The sequence below is a fragment of the Corvus moneduloides genome, chromosome 6, assembly GCF_009650955.1.
Source record: "Corvus moneduloides isolate bCorMon1 chromosome 6, bCorMon1.pri, whole genome shotgun sequence".
NCBI lineage: Eukaryota > Metazoa > Chordata > Aves > Passeriformes > Corvidae > Corvus > Corvus moneduloides.
Genome location: NC_045481.1, coordinates 8,288,690 through 8,311,313, shown reverse-complemented (window position 1 = coordinate 8,311,313; position 22,624 = coordinate 8,288,690). Strand labels below are relative to the sequence as shown.

General features: G+C 41.0%; 1 protein-coding gene across 1 annotated transcript in view; it reads right to left on the bottom strand.

Moving 5' to 3' along the window:
- LOC116445736 (neuroblast differentiation-associated protein AHNAK-like) overlaps nt 1-22,624 on the bottom strand; it is a 67,280-nt gene that overhangs the window by 24,556 nt on the left and 20,100 nt on the right. The window contains exons 2-6 of the mRNA XM_032112669.1: nt 3,601-3,677; nt 2,745-2,834; nt 1,934-1,990; nt 1,188-1,329; nt 667-842 (exon numbers count right to left, since the gene is read on the bottom strand). Of these exons, the coding sequence (XP_031968560.1) occupies nt 667-842; nt 1,188-1,329; nt 1,934-1,990; nt 2,745-2,834; nt 3,601-3,677 (542 nt within the window). The remainder of the gene's footprint in view (nt 1-666; nt 843-1,187; nt 1,330-1,933; nt 1,991-2,744; nt 2,835-3,600; nt 3,678-22,624) is intronic.

The window sequence follows — 22,624 nt, the reverse complement described above, 5'->3', positions numbered from 1 at the left end:
AAATTCCTGAAGATTATGTAAGTATGTAATGTGAGGCAGAAATTACATGAAACAAATGGACTGCAATATATGTATTTCTGAAGATTTTCATTCTTTGCAAAACATTGCAGTAAACAGAGGTTTCTATATGTATCTCTATATATGTCTGTACAAATATATATTATATATACTATTTATATATATGTATATGAAGAAAAAAAATCTTTAAGTTGATGGAAACCTATGAAGAGATTGTATGTGTATCAAAATATCAGTGGTTAAACACATATTTTTTAATAGATAATCTTATGGAGGAGCTTTGGAGAAAAATGTTTACTGATAAATTACAGTTTTAAACATATTGAATATAAGTATTACAGAGATTACCCAAGTCTGTTTGATCAGTGGACAATCAACAATAAAAAAATGCTGACTCACTAAAGAATATTTTTATACCCTAACACAAGATTGTGGATTTATGTAAGATCTATAGTCTCACTCAAGATATTTTAAAAGCTGCAAATATTGTGTGGGAATTTTTTTTTTTTGTCATGAATATTCATGCTAGTAAGTTTAAACACATGCCTAAGTCTTAAGAAGACACAAGTGAGTGTTTTCTGATCTATTTCTGCACAGCATATTATTACAGTGTGTTACCCAAACTTTGTGAACTATTCAAATATCTACCTCACGTATTCTTTCCTTTTTGTGCTGGGCCGTAGGATCTTCTAGATCTTCTTGCACGGCAATTTTTCTTTTGAGGCTGAATTGGACTCTGTATGGCTCGGAATACTGGAGAATCTTGAGTGCATCTTCATATTTGATATTATCGAAAAATATTGTAGCACTTAGAAGCTGATCACCTGCAAGTGGAATCATATATAATTTTATTTACTTTGTGTTTTCTTATAGTTTTTTTCAATTTTTTTTTTTCGATTTAGTTTTGTATATACTACTTTATATGTGTCTCTTTCACTCTTCCAGTGAAAACTGATTTTTTAATGGTATACAAAAACCATCAAATTTCATTATTGTTCAAGCAAGTCTTAGAAATTATTAATATGGACAGGTTAAGCTCACAGATAACATTAGTTGGTTTGAAATCTACTATTTCTGATACCTAAAGAGATGGCAGATCATGCAGCTACTAATCTCATTATTTAAAGATACAGAATAAAACCAAAGCAAAATAAAAAATCAGACTGTACCTTCTCTAAGACTAAATATTTTTGAAGCAGGAGATTCCTTAAGTACTTTTTTAATAAATATTCCTTCATTTCCTCCACCTTTCACACTAAAACCACTAGCACCAGCTTCCGCTTCTGTTTTCAGGGTCACTTCCATTGTCTCCTAGAGTCAGAAAAATATATGAATTTGTAATTTTTATTAATTAGCATTAAACGGTTCTAAGTTTTTCTACAATAAAAAATTCCATCTCCTCACGTGTATTTTCAATAGTTCAAGAAAGACTATCCAAAATAGAGGATATACTTACTCAGTGTGGGTTTGATTCTGTTCTAAATTAGAATTAAGCACATGTGTTAAGGTTATGTTGGATCAGGGCCTTAGGGAAAATAGGTTATAATTTTAAAATGTGAGACATATGGAAACTTTTAGGGCTGAAAGACTGTATTTTCTGTGAAGATGTTAACCACTCGAATTAGTCAATGTGCCAGAAAAGTCAGACTAAGAGCTAGTGCTGTACTGCACTGGAATCAGAGAAGGCTAAAGAAAGAATTCTAAAAAGAATTATGGGTGGACCACAAGTAGGACAAATAAATGTTCATGCCTGTGCCACAACTCAGCCACTCGGGAAGTTCCTGGTTAAAACAAGTCCAAAGTGATTCTTTGCCCATTTGTCCTTGTTTCTGTCCACCCATTCATGTCTGTGTTATAACAAACTCTACTATTTACAAGGCTCACATCTAAAACTATGGAGTGCTTTTAGACTGACCTGTGGATGACTCTGTTTTGATTTGTCTGTAGAATGTTTTTTGTTTTCTTCTTGAAGCTGAAAAATAATTTTTTATTATTTAATGTTCCAAATTCATGGTGTTCTTAAGTACAACAAAAGTCAGTTTAAATTCCTGGTTTAGAGTAAGAACTGAGGCTGACTTTAATGGCAACAGAACAAAATCAGGATCAAGTTCAGTGTACAACATGAATGATTTAACTATACTAATCCCAGTGGTAAATTAGATGCCAAGGCCTCCCTTCATTGTACCAAAATTTGCATTACATGAATGTCAGAGACCAAATGTCTTAAGATATTGGGAGCTTTTCTGTGTCCTAATGTAGCATATTGCTTATGCTTTCAATTTTTTAAACATACTTTTTTTACTTATTCAACTTCAGCATAAATTTTAAACTGTTGGCTACTTACCTTAACATGGCTGTACTAATTAAATCTTTAACTTTGAATAACCAAGAGGTACAGGTAATTTTGAAATACTTACAAGTTAGATTCAAGGAAGTTATGTATTCTAACAGGAAAAACACTGTAATTTCTTTACGCTCTCTGCCTTGTGTCCTTTATAGAATTAAGTCAAATGCATTTTCTTGCCAATAAACAAGAACATGGTCAGCAAGTCTAGCACAAAATAAAACCATCAATGAATAGAGATGCAATTTTGGTGGGGAAGGAAGACAATATGGCTGCAACAATATCCCATTCTATGACATATGACCCTCTGCTACTTGTGGGAGCTAAAGCCTCTTGAATGAGCTTAATAAAGCTGTTCCTGCATGAAAATTCAATGTCTTGCCTTTAAATAGTCTTCTTCTATGGGATACTCATAAACTGGAGAGGATCCTTGTGGCCTTGGACGAATGTCTTCTACTGCCACTTCATTAACCTGTGGAAAAGACGTGAGTGGTGGTAAAGGATCATCCACCATTAAACAGTGACTCATTTTTAGGAGTGTTTCTCTAGGTATGCATACTGTCCTTCTGAGTAAAAATCTGTCAGTGATGGTGGATAAAAAGTAACCAATAACTCTTTTTTTAGGTCAAGAACAAATACAGTTCTCAAAGCATTCAAAACCACAAGGGACAGAGTTCTGAGAGACAAAACCAATGGTACACTGATTTTGGTTTTCTTTATGTATTGTATGCATCTACAGACTGAACAGACTAAAAACAGACAGATCAATTAGTAAGAATTGACAAAAGTAAAAAAAAATCCCTTCCCTGCTCTATTTGCACACCTAAACTTTGCATCCAATGGCTTCAAATTTTATTGCTGTCTATAAGCAAGCAAACCATGGAGAAGTCCCAGCAGGAATTTCTGCTGACAAGCACTTGGCATTCTTCCTTCTGCAGTCAGACAATAGGGAACCTAAACTGTCTAAATCTTTAAAGAAGAGTTACTGTAGTTAACAGCCATGTAATAGTTTGCTAAGTCTTGGTAGTAAACTTATGCCAATGAACCATGGCAAAGAGCAGATGCCTTTACATTGAAACATCTTTCTGGTTTTTGAGCTGGCAGGACAATCCCAAGCTAAAATACAACATTTTTAATAGGGAGGAAGATCATCTGCAAGACCCAGCTATAAACAAAATATTTAAGATCCCATTTTGCCAAACTGTCATCACAGAAAAATTCAACTCTAAAAAACTCACAGAATCTTCATCTTCTGCATCAGCATCGGCATCAGCATCTCCTGGGGGCTCAGCTGGTCTCAGCTGTCGTCCAGAACCTGAAAGCAGCACACAGGTTGTTGGTGCTTGCAGGATCCACACAGAGCATAGAGCAGTCAGCTTGCAAGCTGAAATCCTCTGGACGAGCACGGTGAGGGATGTGCACAGGCCAGTGGAAAGGCCTGCCTTAATTTAGATTCCTGGCATCACAGAGTGGTTTGGGTTAGAAGGGACCTTAAAGACCATCTAGTTCTCCCTACTAGCCATGGGCAGGGGTTATAATCAGCTAACTTCTAGTTCTACATTGTCTCCCATCTGGGGGTTTTTCTCCTTCACAAAAGCCTTTACATTTCTGGATATTCATATTTCTGATATCTTTGGAAAAAGAAAAGCAGTGACCATCTGCTAACTCCTGCACCAGCCCCCACCTTTCCAAAGGGACTGAGTGTAGCCCACAATGAAGGCTTAGAGGGATCAGAGACCAGAAAAAGGGGAGGAGAGGTGTACAGAGGGAATCTGAAGTGTTCTTCCCTGAGTTATTGTATTCTTCAAAATATCAAAATCAGTAATTAAAAGTTTTTTAATTCCCAATAAATTAAATTGACTGAAATTCTGCATATTGAAACTCTGCTTCTGACAAAGGTCTTAAAAACAGGAGAGTAAACATCATGAAGCGTTGATAGTCATAAAGACTCTGTTTTCTTAGTTTTTAAAAGTATTGAGGGCAGAGAGAGATGAGGCAAAGGAGATGGGCTGTCTGAAAATATGATTCTCTTGAAATGCCTTAAATTGGGCACCAAAAAATGAAACCAGCATGAATTAGAACATGTTTTCAGAGATCCAGGCTTAGCCAGTAGAGGACAGTGTGGCTGAACTACATATTCCCTAATGCACCAGCTATTCACATACCCAAGTCCTTGTCCTAATAACTATGTCTCTTTCCTGTCTCCATGCTTGTTTTTTCCAAGCCATCAGGCTGTCTAGCTCTCTGACACTCAGTTCTGCAACTGCCATTACTATACATAGTTTTGGCTCTCCTAAACAGATCCTCTGGCTTAAAAATATGCTCAAAAACTAGAGAAAACAATTGACAAGAAGAACTGTGCAACTCATTGTCTGTTTTCAGTGGAGAGTCCTTGGGCTGGAACACAACATTTCTGGATGTTACATGCTGTGTGTGCAGACAAGATGACACGACTTAGTCATGTCTGCAATCACTCTGACCTACACACATTGCCAAGCTCTTGTTAAAGTGGCTGGGATTTTGCTGGTCACTCTTCATAGTTTCTGGTCTCCTCTGTTTCTTTTTTCCTTGATTTTTTGAATATGAAATTATATAGTACAGGCAAAGTTTTGAAAGAGTTATGTCACCATGATCAGTGATGGACCACTTTGTTAAGATGAATGGAAATAGTGCACTTCCAGTGGGAATATCCTGTAACAGTCTATGGGTCAAATTTCCAGACTTGATAGAGTAGAAGGCAATCCTCATTAGACATATGTACAGCATCATAATCAGCTGTCCTGCTTGAGGGAACTGGGATCAACCCAGAACACATCAGGGCTGCCAGACCATGCCTCCTTTAGCCTTCACAGCACTAGTCCTGACACCTACAATGGACAATTCTAGAAAATTCTAGAAAATTGTTTTAATGCTGATTCTAACTCAGATTAAAGACCTGCTTGAAATGTTGCTTGATTTCTTTTTTTAAAAGCTCTAGCATTTGCAATCTTCAGAAGCTCAAGAAAACTGGAAAATTAGCATAACCTTGTTAAAAAATTTAGACATGGATTTATGAACCTGATTTCAGGCATTTCTGTTTGAAAATTCTGGAATCCATTCATGAAGCACTTCACCACATGTATTTTAATAAGCATCATATGAGGGGAAGAGCTGCAGGATTGAGGCTTGATTGTTTAATTTGCTTACTGCTTCTAAAGATTCAGGTGCCAACAATAAATTTTATGGCTGTTACTAAAATTCCAAGAAATAGTAAGGACTTAGTTTTGTGACATTGCCATATTTTTCACTTGGGAGAATCCCACCCACAAGCCCTGCAGTCCAGTAGAGTGACTTAACAGAAAATTGCTTGGATTGCTGGAGTGTATGCTCTTCAGTGCAGCAGTTCAATGTTAACTGCAGCATTGATCCCTAGTGGCTGCCAATGATTTTGCTACTGGAAAAGAAACAGGAAAGAATTATCTGTGAGACTTCTTAGGCTGGTTCACTGCTGTTTCTCTTGTTTTACTCTGGTGTAAATTCAGTGACACTTTAGTTGTCTGGAACTAGAGCCATGCAAGTCCAGTACCTCTCCTAAACTGTGATAGTAGCGCCTTTTCCTAAAAAAACTCGAGGAACAGATTACTGTCCCCAGGGCTGACAGAGATGTGAGTGAGACTGCGTGGAGGGGCATCGAATACACAGATGACCTTCCCTCCCAAAGCTTCACACCGAGGCCTTTCCATCCACCCCAACTTCCCCAAACTCTGCCTAGGCTGTGCCTCTACGATAGTTAACCCGTGTCATGTAAGACTTGTTGTGCCCTTGATTCCTACTGTAGACTAAGATTTGCTTCTGATTATTTCCCGATTCAGAATACTTTCAAAAGGAATCTATAAAAGAGGGGAATGACAGTGTGTTTTCAGCAAAGCTGTCTTTCTGAGTAGAAAAGCCTGTGCCAATAAACTATGATTTATATGCATGTCATTCTCATGCCCTGAATAGTAGCGAAGCCAACATTTTATAGATTTTAACTTTTTTTATGGACCTTGGACAATCAATGCTTTGTTCAAAATGTTTTCATAAACAAGATGGAATTTACATCAGTGACTACTTCTAATAGCCACTGGACTGACTTCAGAACAAGGGAATTTTTTGAAAGTAAGCAGTAGGAGTTATATAGGCTGGATCATTTTCATATCATGTGACTGAAATGTGTATCTGCTTCTTGAAATGCAATTATTTAAAAATTATTTTATCTTTAGCTTAGCAACCCAGATGGACTGTTTGGGAAAAACCACAAGAAAAAGTGAAAACAGGTTATTTTTTTGGTATTCATATTCAGTGGGCAGCAGTCTCCAAAATCACATTTGATATAATATAATGAATTCCAAGTATGACAGTGTCATTGAATTTAAATCAAGTGTGCTTTAATGTATTGTGTAAGGAGAAACCTGGCTTTAATCGGAACACTGGCATATAAAATTCCTGTGGTCTTTATACTTCAAAATAAAATAAAACAGTACTTGAGAATACCAGAGATGTTAATAAAAGAAACAATAATGTCTTTAGCTGCTCATCCTAGCTTCTCTGCTCCCAGACTACAGCCCTTTCTCTGCAATTCTTCGATTTGGGCTTTTTGCTTTTTAAGATTTTCTACTAAAGTTATATTTGCATATGAATAGTGAATTTAAGTAACCAGCTCTTATCTTTAAGCATTTTACTTTTCTTTGCATCAACTTCAATGTTACTTCAAAAAATAGTTTCTCTTAACAGAAAGAAACCTGATCCATGGTAAATATCTGTCCACAGGTGAAAAGTTTTATGCTTTGCTCACTCACTTATTGTTATTTAAGGTCACAACCTGTGCCTTTTCTTTATGAGGATTTTGGCATTTGCTAGTTACCATTTCTAAGCTGCGACAAGGAACTAATAGTCTGTTTGTGCAGTGTTGTGGAAATAGCTCTGAGCCCATAGCCAGTTAGAAAACTTGTGCCTAGACATGTGCACAAGGCTGGGACATCTTTAGATCTGGTCTTTTCTGACAGTGCAAAGCACACTCTGGGCACATAACCTCATTTGTGTTATTAATAAGGAGAAGGAGGAATGAATATTTTCAAGACAAACGACAACAGTAATAATTTAATGTCATTGTCATTGTTGGAATTGTGTTTCACCCACTAAAGAATTCATACATGGAGGTCGGTAGTTTTCACCGTGCTCCCTCATGTGCTTATCTCTTCTTGTAAACAAAGATGTGCATGGCTGCTGTCATGGACAGCTTCAGCTGGCTCCTGTATCATTCCTCTCTTCCTGCAACCATCAGTCCCTGTACCTGCATGTCTGTCTGTCCCTCTGCCCTCAGGCATCCTGTCAGTGGGCCTGTTATTCCTCATGTGTGAATGCCTGGTAACTACTAATGCATTGCCCCAGAATGTCTTTTGTTTTTAAAACCACATCCCTCTCTCCAGATGGATGGTTTGCCTAATTTTTTCCTCCACAGCTTGTTCTCCCTCTCTTGCAGGTATCGCAATTACTGGGATTCCTTTTCCTCCCTCAGAGCTCTCACAGCCGCCTGAGCAGTGCTGCTGTGAAGTCCTGCAGCCCCTTCTGATTCACTTCTTGTATTTGAAATAGGGAATACTTAGAATAGTTAGAATATTTTAAATCGTGGGCCCCAGTTCAGGAAAGCACTTGATAACAGGAACACTATGCACATGCCTGGCATTTGTCTTGGCCTCTCAAGAGCTCTTTTTCAGATAGGTAAGTTCACCTGACTTCCAAGCAAGCAATGCTGGAGGAAAAATGATCCTGCAAGCATCAGCTGCAAAGATAAGAATATGAAAGTATCTGCAAATAAACCTTGTTATGCATGTACTGTGTTCCTGAAGGAAGCTGCCATGAGGTTTAAACCACGTTTTATGGCACAGGCTCTCTCACAGTCTGTGCAGGCTCGACCACGAGCTCCAGAAGGTTCATGGGATTTCCAGTAAGCAGCTCCAGTGATGCTGGGGAAAACCACCAGCAAAAAAAATCAAAGAGGTTCGTCTTCTACAGAGATTTCCTAGTGCATTCCAGAGACCTGGATTCATTCCATTGTCCTGCAAGATCCCGCGGACTGAGTTACAACAACTGCTGGGCAGGGCTCTGGGGCATGGCTGGAGCGCAGCGGGAATGCTGCGGCTGTCACTCTATCTGGGCAGGATCCGTGGCCATGGGGAGATGTGGGCACTCAGTCACGGAGAAGGCTGCCTCTCCCAGCCCTGCATCGCAGGAATGTCATGTTACTTCACTTGAACCGCTGCCAGCGTGACAGCGGGGGCACCCAGCAGCTCCACCTAGAAGAACCAGCTTGGCAGCTCTGAACGGAATGGCTGCCACACTGGGAAAAGCAGCCGTTCTGCCCCAGAAAAGGTGTTAAAGTGAGGATCAGCACCGCCCCTTTAGTGTTTCCCCTCTAGCCTGTGCTGGGAGTGGGACCCTCCCCACCAAGCCCTGAAATTTCTGTGGGGTGAAGACAAAGGACTGCTCTGTGGAATGAAGATAAAGATTTTGCTGCTGAAGGAGTTTAACAGGTCTTATTATCAGCGGGATGCTATCAGAACCAGCTGGGCCGGTGTTCAAGCTACACTCCTGCCTTTGTTTTGCACTGGTTTGGCAGTGCCCCTTGGCTGCACTCTGTCCCTGGGCTGCATACTTGTGCTGTGATGAATGTAGCTCAGACCTGGGAGCTGAAAACAGGGGCTTGTAGCACAGTCGTGCTAAAGGAGCAGCTACTCCCGAATAACCAACGTGTGTGAATAGTTTCCTTCCATTCAAGGCATGAACAAGATGTTTTGATTCATTGCCTTGGTATGTTAAGCTGCCCTTGTCGGCTGTTAGAGTACTTCATTAAAAGCCTTCAAATCATTTCATCTCAAAACCTTTTGAAAACAGAACATATATGTGAGTTACAAGCATGAGTCTCCTTGCCCAGCCAGAGGACTGTCCATGAAGTTAACACCTACTTTTATCAAAAGGAACAGTACTCTGCTCTGCAAAGTACATCCAAGCAGAGAAATGTCTCGGGAATTAAGGTTTCTTGCAGACCACACTGAGCTCTGTAATATTTTATAGGGCATTTTCTACAGGTTGACTAATATCAGGAAAGATGTGTAAGAGCACTGGCAACTAAGAACTGATATAAACACTACCATAAAAAGAGAAACTAAGAGCCCCCAGATGAAGAGTGAATGGCTTTCCCATGAGTGTGTGTTTATTGATAAGCTCTGCCCACAGATTTAAAAGTATTAAAAGCATTCCTGCTCACACTTCACAATAGGAGCAAAACCTTTAGGAAAGCTGATCAGAGAGGAGTTCTTTATTCTTACAGTGGGCCACCTTTCTTCTGATGGTAAAGATAAACTTAATAGAAACCATAGAACAATTCAGAGCATGAAAATAAATCACTCTGGTGGGGCTCTGCACAGACCTTCTCAGCTTAAGTCATATTTTAACATGAAAAGCACAGGGGACTTTTTTTCTTTCCAGTTGTCAAACTGAAATTTCCCAGATCCTGAGTTAATGACTTTCATCTAGCTATCATCATTTATTGGTTACTTGGCTATATAGGAAATATAGTTTGGCCAGATCCACATAACTCTTCTGCTAGAATCAAATATTTACTAAAGCATTTAATTAATCTGATATTTCATCTCTTACTGAAACAGAATAACATTTCCTACAAGTAACAGAGAGTTTGAAAATAAGCTCTTAACTAAAGTTTATTGCGAGAACATGAATGGAGTGATGTCCAAAAGAGAAAGCAAAAGCAGGCAGCAGTGGCTGATACCTGTAGGTTTTTTTTCCTGGTCCATCCCTCTCCTTCCTCACTAAAGCACAGCTACAAATGGCAGAGTGAAAAAGGTAGCTGGAGAAATGCTCATGGTACCCAGCAGACAACCAGAGGTTCAGTGCTGTTTCCCCTAGGCCACAGTTCTGTCTCAGAAGCACAAGTTTTGTATCATCTCTAGTTTTAGTCTGTTTGCATGGGGAGTAGGTGTAACTTCCTGCCCTGTGTCCCTGTCTTGCATGTCTTAGGCAGGAATTTTCCTCTCCCTCAGGTTTTACGTGACAGAATGGGCATCCAGTCTGTGTTTTACTTCCTGCATGAATTCCTACAGTGCTTTCTTGCATAATTATTGTGATAGTGAATTAGGACCCTCTCTGATAATTATCAATTATGATTTTTCCAGGATTGCAGGGCCACTGTTCTCAATAAGTTGGTAAGAGAAGGGAATCAGTTTTTAGCAGTTGTTGCTATGTGTGGCCAAACTCCTGGACTGAACCAAAATTGCTTACCACCCTTTTGGACAGAAAGTGAGTTAGCAATTCATAGCCAAATAAAGCAATAAAGACTGGTCTAATCTACTCTGATCCTCAACAGTTTTATCTCCTGGGACCCTCAACAGTTTTATCTTGTGGGATATACTTGCAGTTGGGTTTTACTTGCAATTGAGTCTCTACCATGCTATAAAAAGTTGTATAGATACCCAACTAAAATTTCCTTGAGTGTCACTGCCCATCTGGATAATCTGGGTTTTAAGAAGGGTTTCAGGAACATGTTGCAAATGAAGAGCTCTCACTTGCTTACTAGCTTCAGAAACCCTAGTGAGAACTACTCTGCAGCTATTTGGTTATCCAATATATTGATTAGGCATCTTGCAGTTTTCTCCCCTCTGAAAGAAACCCCTTCACCTATACAACAAACTGGGCTTGGGAAGTGAATGCACAGCACATCTGCCTTCCTCTCAGAGCCAGGAGCTGATTCCTGCTGTCCTCCCTGTTAGACAGCTGTGAACTCAGCTCTTACCATGACTCACCTAGAAGTCCAGGCAGGTGGGTGCCTATTGCAGATAAGGCCCATAAAGATCACACAAATTAATTTTGCCAGATTCCTTCCCCACTCTGATTCACCCTTCCAAGAATTCAGGCTTCTACCAGAGCAGATTGCCTGTTCCACTGCCAAAGCACAGCCCTGCTCAGGTTTATAAATGAATCAAATGAATGCATTTATGGAAAATGATCACTCTGCCTGCGTAGGCTTGACTGGCAGCCCTGGAGACTCAATTTCTCTGGCCACAGAGTCAGTATTTTTTAAGAAGTAGTGGTTGTAACCCCAAGCTGTCTCTTAAGGTAGCCCAGTACCGACACACTAAAGAAAGATGCTAATTCTTGATGGTTTAGGTAGAAAGAACATTTGTTCCCTAAGAATAGGTCTTAAGAGTAAGGATAGAGGATCTGCTAACATTTTGCAAAAAGCCCAAAGCAACTGATGCAGGCTTTATGTAAATGGCATTTACTACTCCAAATTAGAAACAGACTTTTTAGCCCAAGCTGCTAAAAATGCTCTTCAAACCCTTTTCTTAAAAAACTCCTCATCAGAATCAATGCTCTGTAAAAATTTTTGCATTTGGAGATAAACATATACATACATACATGTATATAGAAAAAGAGTTCGTATCATGATCCTTATGGTCTTAAGGTCCTTATGGTCTAGAAGACTTGTATTTCTCCTTACTCCATTGATAAAATTCATTACACAATTAAGTGCCCAGATACAGCAATATTAATGGAGTGGTGTTACTTTGGCCATCTCTTTGGTATGCTGGGCATAGCCCCTCTCAAAACAAGAATGCAGAAAAAAACCTTGTAGTTTTTCCACAACCTTTTATGGGGGCTTTTATATAAATATCTGCCCTTGGAAACAGGTTTTCAGTTCAAGAGAAAATTCCCTGGTCAGCTTGTTTGGATGTAAATCACCACAGAAGAAAATATCTTTTAAGCTTTTAAATTCCTTAATGTATATGCAATACGAGAGATACCGGATAAAGGTGACAGAAAATTATTATGGGAAAATATTTTACATCAAAGATAAAGTTAACAGTTCCCTCACTGTGTTAAGATAAAAATCTTTTCTGTCAATAAACAGTGAAAGTAGCAAAATAGCATTTGGCACAGCTCATTTTTCCTTGTTTTTGTGTGGTAGGAGATTCTCTTTAAAATTAGAGAGAATTTCTGGATGCAAACTGTGGGTTTACAAAAGCATAAAATCTCATTTACAGATAAACTAATCCATTGAGTCAGATAAATAAATAAATTAGCTTAGTTCTGTCCACATCAGTGTAATTCAAATCTGAATAAATGGACTATAAACTTGGGTTTGAGTCACAAAAAGTTCAGATTTCAAAATAATTGAATTGGTCACATACCAAATTCTTTTCGAAAATGTTTTCTCTTGATTTCAGCCCATTGGTTTGTACCTCTTTTTTGAACACCTTTCCCTAAGAGATGTATGCCTTGCCCTAGCATTTTCTAAATGTGCTGTTTGATTCATGTCTTCTTTGACAAACTAAATATGTTAACTTAATTTTCATTGTTTGAAATTAGAAATAATTATGTGAGACTGAAAAGCATTGGAATTTTAAGTGCATATTAATTTGCAGAAGGAAAAACTGGTGCTGACAAACTTTTGTTGCATTATATTTTTGAAATGATAAAATTGAATCATTTCATGTGGTTTTTAAATGGTTCAGTACTGATTTTCCATTTCTGTACCTCCTAGCACCCAAAAATAACAAACCAAAATGCTTGCCTAATAGATTAGAGAAAAACACAGCTTAGTTAAGGAAATAGATTTCAGTTTTTGGTTTCACAGACACTAGTGTAAACGACAGGGAGAAGCCATTTCTTTAAAGACTCATTACTACAGTTCTGGATTTCTTTCTGGTTAAAGACTCAAATAGCAAGAATGTCACTACGCTGTGGTTCATCCATGTAGTAACTGGTGAATGAATTGAGATGGCTGGAGTTGTTTGAAAGCACTAAGAGGACTATTTCTTGGAGTTGATTATCAACCCTAAAGCTGATTCATAACATTTCTAAACATCCTCTCTGTAATACAAAAATAATGATATCTAATGGAAATGAGTAACTTTATCATACTGGTCTGTTCACACTCAGGTTAAGTATTTTCTAACTCAATTAAAACAGGACGCATTCTTTTTGATGGCACATGGTAAGGTTTTTCCTGATGAACAGCTGTGCCAGATTCAGGCTAATGTATAAGGGGGAGTAAATTACATTTTGCTCTTCAGCCAGATCAAGGGCTCCACTGAAATAAAACAGCTTTGTACCAATACAAAGTATAAGGAAAAGGAAGACCCCGGGGCTTCAGTTACAGTTTTTGAGATCTGCTGCAAGGTGGCTTCTTCAGAGTCATTTAAATCTGTGCAACAGGAGGACAATCCAGTGGCTCATCCCAACTCTAAAGAATAGCAATGACCACCTTGATTTGTGGAACTGTAAAGAGTTTGAGCAAAAGGAAAGAATGGGAGGCACCTGGAGATGCCCTTCAGTCCATCTGTAGGGTTTTCTACACATCTTTGGCAAGAGTATTTTTAAACCAATGGTTTTTTACTACCTTTGTTCTCTTGCACCCTGCCTGATCCAATGGCCCCAGTGAGGACTCTGCTCTCTGTGAGCTGTGGCTCAGCTCTCTGTGAGCTCTGTGTGCAGCAGAGAGACCATTGCTCTCTCCTCAGGAAGGTGGATTTGCATTCCTTGCACTCTGCACAGCTTACAGTCAATAACGCCAGAAAAGGAGAACGATTGCTACCATGAAATTATCCCGTCTAAAACAAAAGGCTCCACCACCATCTTACTGTGACATTTTTAAATACTGCAGTCCCAAAGTCCTCCATGGACTGAGATGTTATTAAGGTTTTAGCAGAGACCGAAATATTTGCTTTATATAGTGGTGTTGGGGGCAGTGTTGACAGAATTCTGCAGCTACACTGAGAGCAGAATTTGTTTTTTTCTTCATTGCAAATACTTTGAACACTACTTAATCCCACTTCGAAGATCTGTCCCCATTTGACCAAAAGAGAGTACAAAAAAAGCACTCTGCTGATCTTAGAAGACACATACGCAGAACTCTTTTTTTTTCAGAGAAATCAAGTGCAGGGCTTGATGCAACAGGACACAGATAGGAAAAGGGTAAAGATAATGCACACATAAGCCCAGAGTAAGTCACAGAATCATAGAATCATGGAATAGTTTAGAAGGGACCTTAAAGATCATCTCATTCCAAACCCCCTGCCATGGGCAGGGACATCTTCCACTAGACCAGGTTGCTCAAAGCTTCCTGAAGTCCTGCTAACTGAAAAACAGGTTCTTCTACACTTCTACATCAGGGAAATCTACCACAGAAAAATTATCTCAAATGGTTTTGAAAAGACACCTGGGCCAGCATCTCAAATGTGTAGGACCCAGATTCAACAAAACTAAGTGAAGCACAGAGTGAGGGTTAAACTGTAGGGTCTCATGGGGCATGTTCTTCTGCTATGGGTTTAGTTCAGGAAAAGAGCTCTTTGTTTTTGGAACGCAGCTTGGCCAATGCTAGGTCTTGTTCCTGATCCCTGGACTTCTAAAGCCCATTCTCAGAGGGATCCAGCACACATATGCAAAGTACATGTTGCTGCAGGTTTATCCTCTGCAGCTGCAACCACTGGACCTGTTAACAAATTCTGGACTGGTTGGTACAAGGAGGTTCTAATGAATTTGTTACTCTTTTTGCTTGGGCAGGTGTGGATATTACAGCTGTGTTACTCTGCACACCTCTGCAGCAGGGAAGGTCATGAACACTTCACATGTATACGTTCAAAGAGAGGGATCTGAAAATGTATCTGAACAATTTCTAGGGAAGTTTTAGTTCTCCTTGCAGAGCAGTGCCAGCTCAGGGATACTGGAAAACACATTTTTCATGCATATGTTTTTTATTAAATGCAGCTGTCAAAACAGAGCAGGGCTCATGTTCCTGAAAAGGTGCAGGGAAGAGAAGACAAATGGTTGGAATAAAGCAGGAATGTGCCTACTCTGCCTAGGCAAAAATCACCACTTCTGTAGAGCCTTGAGGGCAACCTTTAAACTAGCTGGCTCAGGGACGGGTAGCTGTGTAGCTGTGGGATTTCAGTGAATGCCTTACAAACCCAATCAACTCCCCAGGGAAGCCAGTACTTGCTGCACAAGCCACTCCTCCCGTGGCCGGACGGGCTGGATAGACACCAGCTCTGCACAAGCTGCACCTTCCCATTGCTGTGGAGGCACAGCCAGCCAGAGACTGTCCTTACCAATCCTCACCCTCCCTGCCATGCTGCAGACAGTGTGTTCCAAGTGTGCTGGCAATGAACTTACACCATCTACTGCAACCTGGTAGCACCTACCTCTAATAATTTTGCTGCAGTAGGATTATGGAGGTGAAAACAGAAAAGCAAGATTTTTTTTTTATTATTATAATTTTCCTCTTATTCCATAGATAAAAATTCAGATTTTAGCCTCTGACCTAAATGTGTGTTCTGAAGGTGTTCAGCTGGATTTATAATAGTGCAATAGCAGAATTTGGCTGTGATCTTCAGATGACAACATCAGTTAACAGACTTGCTTATTTCTCTATAATGTATTATTTGGGTTTTCTACGAGGTTCCTATTCCACAAGGATAATAGTATAAATACAATGCAGTTCTGTGGCAACAGTGTACCAGATAAATTCAGCTAACTCTGGGTAATATCACAAAAAAATATGTGTTTATAGCTTCATGCCAGTTTCTGACTAATGCTTTTGTTTGTTGCTATAGCAAACCACACATGAATATGATAGCCAAAAGCATGTTTATGACTAACCTTAGCTCTCTGGGGATTGAAAATAAAAAAAAATCCCTAAACCACAACACACAATGTGAGGAGAACATGATAGGAAACACCTTTTTTGGCATGAGCTACTATGAACATTAAAAGAGAAGAACATCATAAAATGGAAAACATTAGGAAATGGGAACTGTGGGAATAACCGCCTTTAACCCACAGCAATTCAAGTCGAGCTTTCACTTCACATCACAAAGTTGTCTGTGCAGGACTAGAGAACATTGTAGGAAGTCCTGGCTGTATGTTAAGAGATGGATTTAAGCCTCTCAAATCTGGAGAAGCTTTGTATCACACTTTAAAGCCCTCAGACCACTTTACTGGAGATAATTTTTGCACTGTGCCTTGACACCTAGGACATGGGTATTCACTTAATTAATTTCTTTTACCATTTATGCTTTAATAGTTTCCAAGAGCCTGTCCCAAGACTGACACCTCATTATGCTGTACAAATACACAATGGAGAACAATGCTGGCCCCAAAGGGCTTTCTGTTAAACTAACAGAGCCAAAGGGGAGGGTGCTGGACAGAGGGGGAGGCAGAGACAGAGAGGTGATGTGACTGCATTACCCACCCAGTCAGAGGTTGAGCCCAGGTGTCTTGCACCCCAGTTCAATTGACTAATTCAAATTGCCAAATATGTTACTGTGAGAAGAAGAATACATTATATACCCTGCAGAGGAGAGAAAATCAATGCAGTTGAAGTGACACCTAAACTAGGACAGTTTACAACAAAGCTACATTATGTCAGGCAAAATTTATACTCTTGTTACCCTGTTATTCTTAAAAACCTTTTTCTTTCATAGATTAAAAAAAAGAAAGGGAATATTACAGTAGGTTGTGTAGATCAGATCAGTCTCCATCAATGTCTTCTATTGATATTAATCACTCTGCCTCCGGACTACATATTGCATCTTTATTCTCAGATTTGTACAGTGCATAAAGGCACATGATTATCACAATTCCTGGCAAGTTCTTCCATCATCTATATGATGCTTAACAGAGTCTTGAGTTCATGTGCAACTTCATGGAGAGATAGGTCTGCCCAAGCTCTCGTGTTCCGGGTTTTTCCAAGAGGTTTCATGAAAGACATCTTGACCCATCAGTAGGATGATCAGGACACAGCCATAAATGGAAGCTTACAGAAGTCAGTAGGACTTACATGGTACCTGCTGGTCATGCCACAGGATGAAATCCTGAAGTATTGAGATTTCATTCTGTGCCTACTCAAGCAAAACATCCATTGGGCCTCATTGAAACTGATACAAGGCATGTTACATTGCATTAATCTTGTAATTCAGACTGTGGTATGGGTTGAGCTCAGCTTTGATTTCATCTTGCAAAATCCAGCAGAGCACACATCACTGCTCACAGCAATCACACCTGCATCCTTGTAAGAGTAAATATTTTGAGAAAAAAACGCAAGTCTTTTTTAGATTAGCCATGAGTTCCGTTGATGGATACAGCAAGTGGCACTAAGACACCAGTGTTGTATAAAGTGAGAAACAAAGGCAAATAAGAGAGAAGCTGAAATTTTCGAGCTATAGCCTAAGTATCACTGCTGGACTACAGAGCTGGTGACATACAGAGGGCCATATATGACTTTCTCTTTGCTTTCACATGCTTTATCAGTTCTTCATGTTTGGCAGAAAATGCATCCTACAAAAAAGAAAAAAGGAAGCTGCCAGGCTTCTTTCCTCCACACTGATAACCTGGAAACAGCTTTGGAAGCACACATACAGAGACCATTTCAAAATAGCTATCCCATTCTCTGTGATTTAGCCCCAAAGCAGTAGCTCTTTCCTGGGAGTGCTGTAGAAAATGAAATAGGAGAACATAGGTAGAGGTTGCCAACCCACCTTCAGCTCCAAATTACTTTCTGATGGGTACTTTCTGACTGGTTACTGGTCCTTATGGACACATGTTTATGCAGGCAGGGTGCTACTTCATGAGCATCTTTCTCTCTGGGCTTTCAAAAGGCACAGCTATCCCTGTCACCCTCTATCACACAGACAGCACTGCCTAGCACGTATGAATCTGCCAGCTTGGCAATTGCAGCATCTTGGTCATGATCACCAAGGTGAAGTCCACCTGCCCAAAGCACCATGTGAAACCAGGTGAGCTCTCCCTACCTTGCAGAAAATAAGATAGCAAAGTGAAAAAAAATTACTTGCTCAAAGTCACAAAGCAAGTTGGCAGCAGAGCCAGCAATAAATACAACCCAGATGTCCTGGATTCCACCTCCTCCCTGCACCATGCTGCCTCTCTTAGCTCAATGCTGGAAGGAAATGTCTCACATTTACTCATCCCTCCTTTTCCTTTGTCAATAGAAATTAAAGCAGGCATCTGACTGCCTAAGCCTTGAATACTCCGATGGTTTCCAAGGCTTGCGGTAAAGTCAGCCAACATTTCTATTGAATCCAGCCCTAATGGACAACTAGAAGTGATTTCTTTGCCAAGTAGCCTATCAGTGCAAAACTCATTTAAGCACATACTACTTTTATATAGATATGCATTGTGTATACATATATATATATATTTCATGACTTTGCAAAGAACCACTAATTACAAAAATGCAATTTTTGTAACTGTGCTGGTTTTGGCTGGTGTGGAGTTAACTTTTTTTCATAGTAGCTGGTATGGGGCTGTGTTTTGGATTTGTGCTGGAAACACTGTTGATAATTCAGGGATGTTTTTGTTATTGCTGAGCAGTGCTTCCTTCCACAGAGTCAAGGCTTTTTCTGCTCCTCACAGCACCCCACCGTTGAGCAGACTGGGGGTGCACAAGGAGCTGGGAGGGGACACAGCTGGGACAGCTGACCACAACTGACCCAAAGGATATTCCAGAGCATATGGCATCTGCTCAGCATATAAAGCTGGGGAAAGAAGAACAACGGGCAGGACACATTCAGAGTCATGACGTTTATCTTCCCCAGTGCCTCTGATGGAGTCCTGATTTCCTGGGAATGGCTGAATACTTGCCTGCCAATGGGAAGCAGTGAATTAATTCATTGTTTTGCTTTGCTTGTGTGTGTGTGGATTTTGTTTTACCTATTAAACTGTTCTTGTCTCAGCCCATGCGTTTTCTGACTTTTACTCTTCCTATTCTCTCTCCATGCCACTGAGGGAGGGAGTGAGTGAATAGCTCTGTGGGGCTGAGCTGACATCTGGGGTTAAACCATGACAGCAACTTAACCAAGCAGTGAATAAACTGATTTACTACTATTAAAAAAAAAAAAAAAAGCTACAACATGCTTTTTGTAAGTATAAATTTAAAACAAGCCTCTACACCTTTTTATTTTGTTGAAAGGTATGAAAGTCTGTCAGGATGTTTCTTTAATTGAACCCACTCAGGTCTGGCAAAAGACTGATAGCCAATTAACATTAATTTTCCATCAATTTATTTTATGAACAGAATGTCCAAATATTTAAAATTTTCTCATTAAGCTGTCTATGGTGTCTGTGTGGTAGGCCTTGTTCATATATTTTCCAAAAGCAATGTACATCTCATTTCCATGGAATACATCATGTCCTGTCAGCAAAATGTCCTTACTGCTGTCAGCCCAAGGTAAGTCCATGTCTCTGAGCAGTTAAACACTTACTTGCCTGTTTTCTCTCCCTCAAGGTGAATGCCATTCCATTTTTCCTACCTGTCATCATACAAATCCAGCTGGGATTGTAGGCATTGTGCTGCTGTTGCTATAACTCTCCAACATGCTGCTCTGCCTACTGAAGGAGCTGGACAGAAGTTAAATAGAAATGCAGCATTTCATGTTGTATCCTCCACTCACCCAAATACTCAAGAGGCATGACAGTGGGAACAAAAACTTTAGCAGCTGCAGGTTGCCTAAAACACTTAACAACCTCATTTCTCTTGACTGGAAAACAAATGCCCTCCAGATTTTGCATTCAGGTCTCCTGTCAGAGGCCTCTGCTCTTCTGCAGAACAGCAGCTGGAGATCCTGTACACAGCAAGGTCACAGAGCTCTTCTTAGATGCTCTGGTATTATGTGCCTCCACCATGAGCACTCTGCATGGTCACACATGCTGGATAACTGCATCCACAGCTTTGCTCCAGCCAACAGGGCTTTATTATGATTGAGATTTTCTGAGATCTTCTAGACAATGAAACAGACAAAAATGCAGCCCAGAAAAGCCTTCCTTCTCTCTCTGTAGAACTGTTTCTGCTATTTCCTCATTACTGTCACCTCCATTTTGCTCAACTTGCTTGACACAAAGCTTCTAAATCCTCCGAGGCGTACCTGGGCAGGAGACTGTATCACTTAACACGGTGGGGACTTTAACCTGCCCTCAGACTGCAGCAGCAATAAATGACAAGAACAGGTCTTGACAAAGGTGGCTGGATTGTGCCATTTTTGTGCAAAAATAGTAAGTTTTACAGATTTGAGCCTGTGTTCGTGCCAGAGACACTGCTGTCGGCAAAGTTTCTGTGAAGCAGGAAGCTCTCACTCCTGCTCCTCAGAGCCACTGCAGCCAGGTCAAGGACATTGCTCCTTGCTGCAATCTGTCAGTGCCTATTTAGCAAGTCCCAGCTCCCTTCCCCTGAATGCACAGGCTCTGACTGGCCTTCCCCATGGTTCCAAGTGTGTCCGAGAGCCAAAACCTTATCGCAGTCCATCTCTGTCTCCTCGCAAGAACAGAGTTAGTGGAGGAGTTGGCTTGGTCTGTTTGTGCTGGTATGACAGCCAGCTCCTGTTCTGGATTAGAGGATGATGGTTTTCCCTCCCTCTACATCCCTTGGGCATTTGAAAGAGGAGGATTTGTGGGGAGGGGAGACATTCATAATGTTTTTTTATAGGTCTTGTCCCTTTGCTCTGGGGCAAATGAAAGCCCTGGACCCATTGGCTGTATCTGTGTGTGCTGTCCGGGGGCCTGACTTTTGTCAGCCCAGGCCATGAAATAACAGTGTGATAGCGGAGAGGTGTTCATGCAGGACCTGAGCTTAGCTACAGCTCCCTGCACAGAGGACTGCTGGCAGAGGACCAGTTTTCAGTGCATGTCACAACTTGGGGGATCATTGCAAAAGTGATGCTTCCCTATCAAATGCCAGGGTGGAGATCTGCTGACTCCAATCCCCATCTTTCAGATCAGGCAGGGACTGAACATGAACCAGCAATAAGCCCCAGACACACAGGAGGGCAAATAAATTAATGAAGCGCAGCTGAGAACGGTGGGGGCAGTGGTCAGCAGGAATACCCCAAATACATTGTGGTGCATCTTGTTGCTGATGTGCAACACAGTTCTGTGGCACCAGCATCTGATACAACTCCTACAAGGTGTTTCCCCTGGCTGGAAGATGCTGTGGTTGCCCACAGGGGCAAGGAGGGAGTTTTGCTGCATGAGGTTGTCTCACCCACACTGGTTTTGACTGGCCTGTGGCTGGATGTGCCTCTGTGCGGCCCTGATGGCTGCTCTCTCAGTGCCCTTCCCTTGAAAAATAATCCAAAATCACTGGTTTTCTTTCCATGCCATTTGCTTCCATCCCTGCTCTGGGGCTGTCTTTGACTCCATCAACTGCATCCCGAGGGTTTGCAGGCACCTTTAGGCAGCCTTACTGAGGGAGCAGGCTGTGGTAGTGGGGTGTGCAGTGGGCTCCCCAGCTCCCATACCTGTCTTTTTGCCAAGGTATCTTCCCTCAACACTGCCTCTGCCAAGCAAGCTGATCCCAGAGATACCAGCTGCAAAGGACTTCAAGGTGGGCCTGCCGCAATCTTCCTTCATGGGTGCTGTATGAATTCAAACTTTTCTTCGGGAAAAAAAGCTCTAAAAACTGAAAATAAGAAATCAGGGTTTTTTTCACAGGTTTTCCTACCCAAGCCATGCCATCAAGTATGATCCACATCCAATCAGACTCAGATACTTCACCCTCTTGGCTCCAGACCACCTGCAGTGCTGAGTGCCCCGAATGCCCCCGCCAGCATCGCGCTGGGCAGCATCTGCCTGCCTGCAAACACCCAACCTGCAGAAGCATCACCCATCTGCTCTGCCATCTGCCTGCCACAGCCTTCCCTACCGCTGCACCAGGCACTGTTCTCCTGGAAGAGCCACGGTTCTGTGCTGACAGAGGGACCGCAGCATTTTTCTAATCGAGAGAGAGTCATTTCTGAATTTGTGTGACAAGGTGCTCTGGAGTCTGTAGGTTGACTGGGACATCTTCTTGCTAATGTACAGTAAATGGTGCTGACACATGTACCTGTTCATGCTGTCTGCAGAATGACAAAACACTGCTGCCCTCCAAACAACATTTTTTGCTACCAGATCCCCCCACCTACTGCTGCTGAGATCCTGCCAGTCTGGGATGCTGTATTTTCCAATACCCTCTGAGCAGCCTGACTTCTGAACAGGGATACCTCAGGCACCCACACACCCTCCACGCTCCCAGTCCTGCTGTGCTCAGCAGCAGCAGGAGGGGAATGATAGTCCAGGTCTCTGGGAGGGCTCCCATGGCCTAGGGCTGGCCACGTAGTTGGGATGTGAGGGGTTCTGCAGGACTGGGGCTGTTTATCCACGGTAGAAAAGCAGACAAAG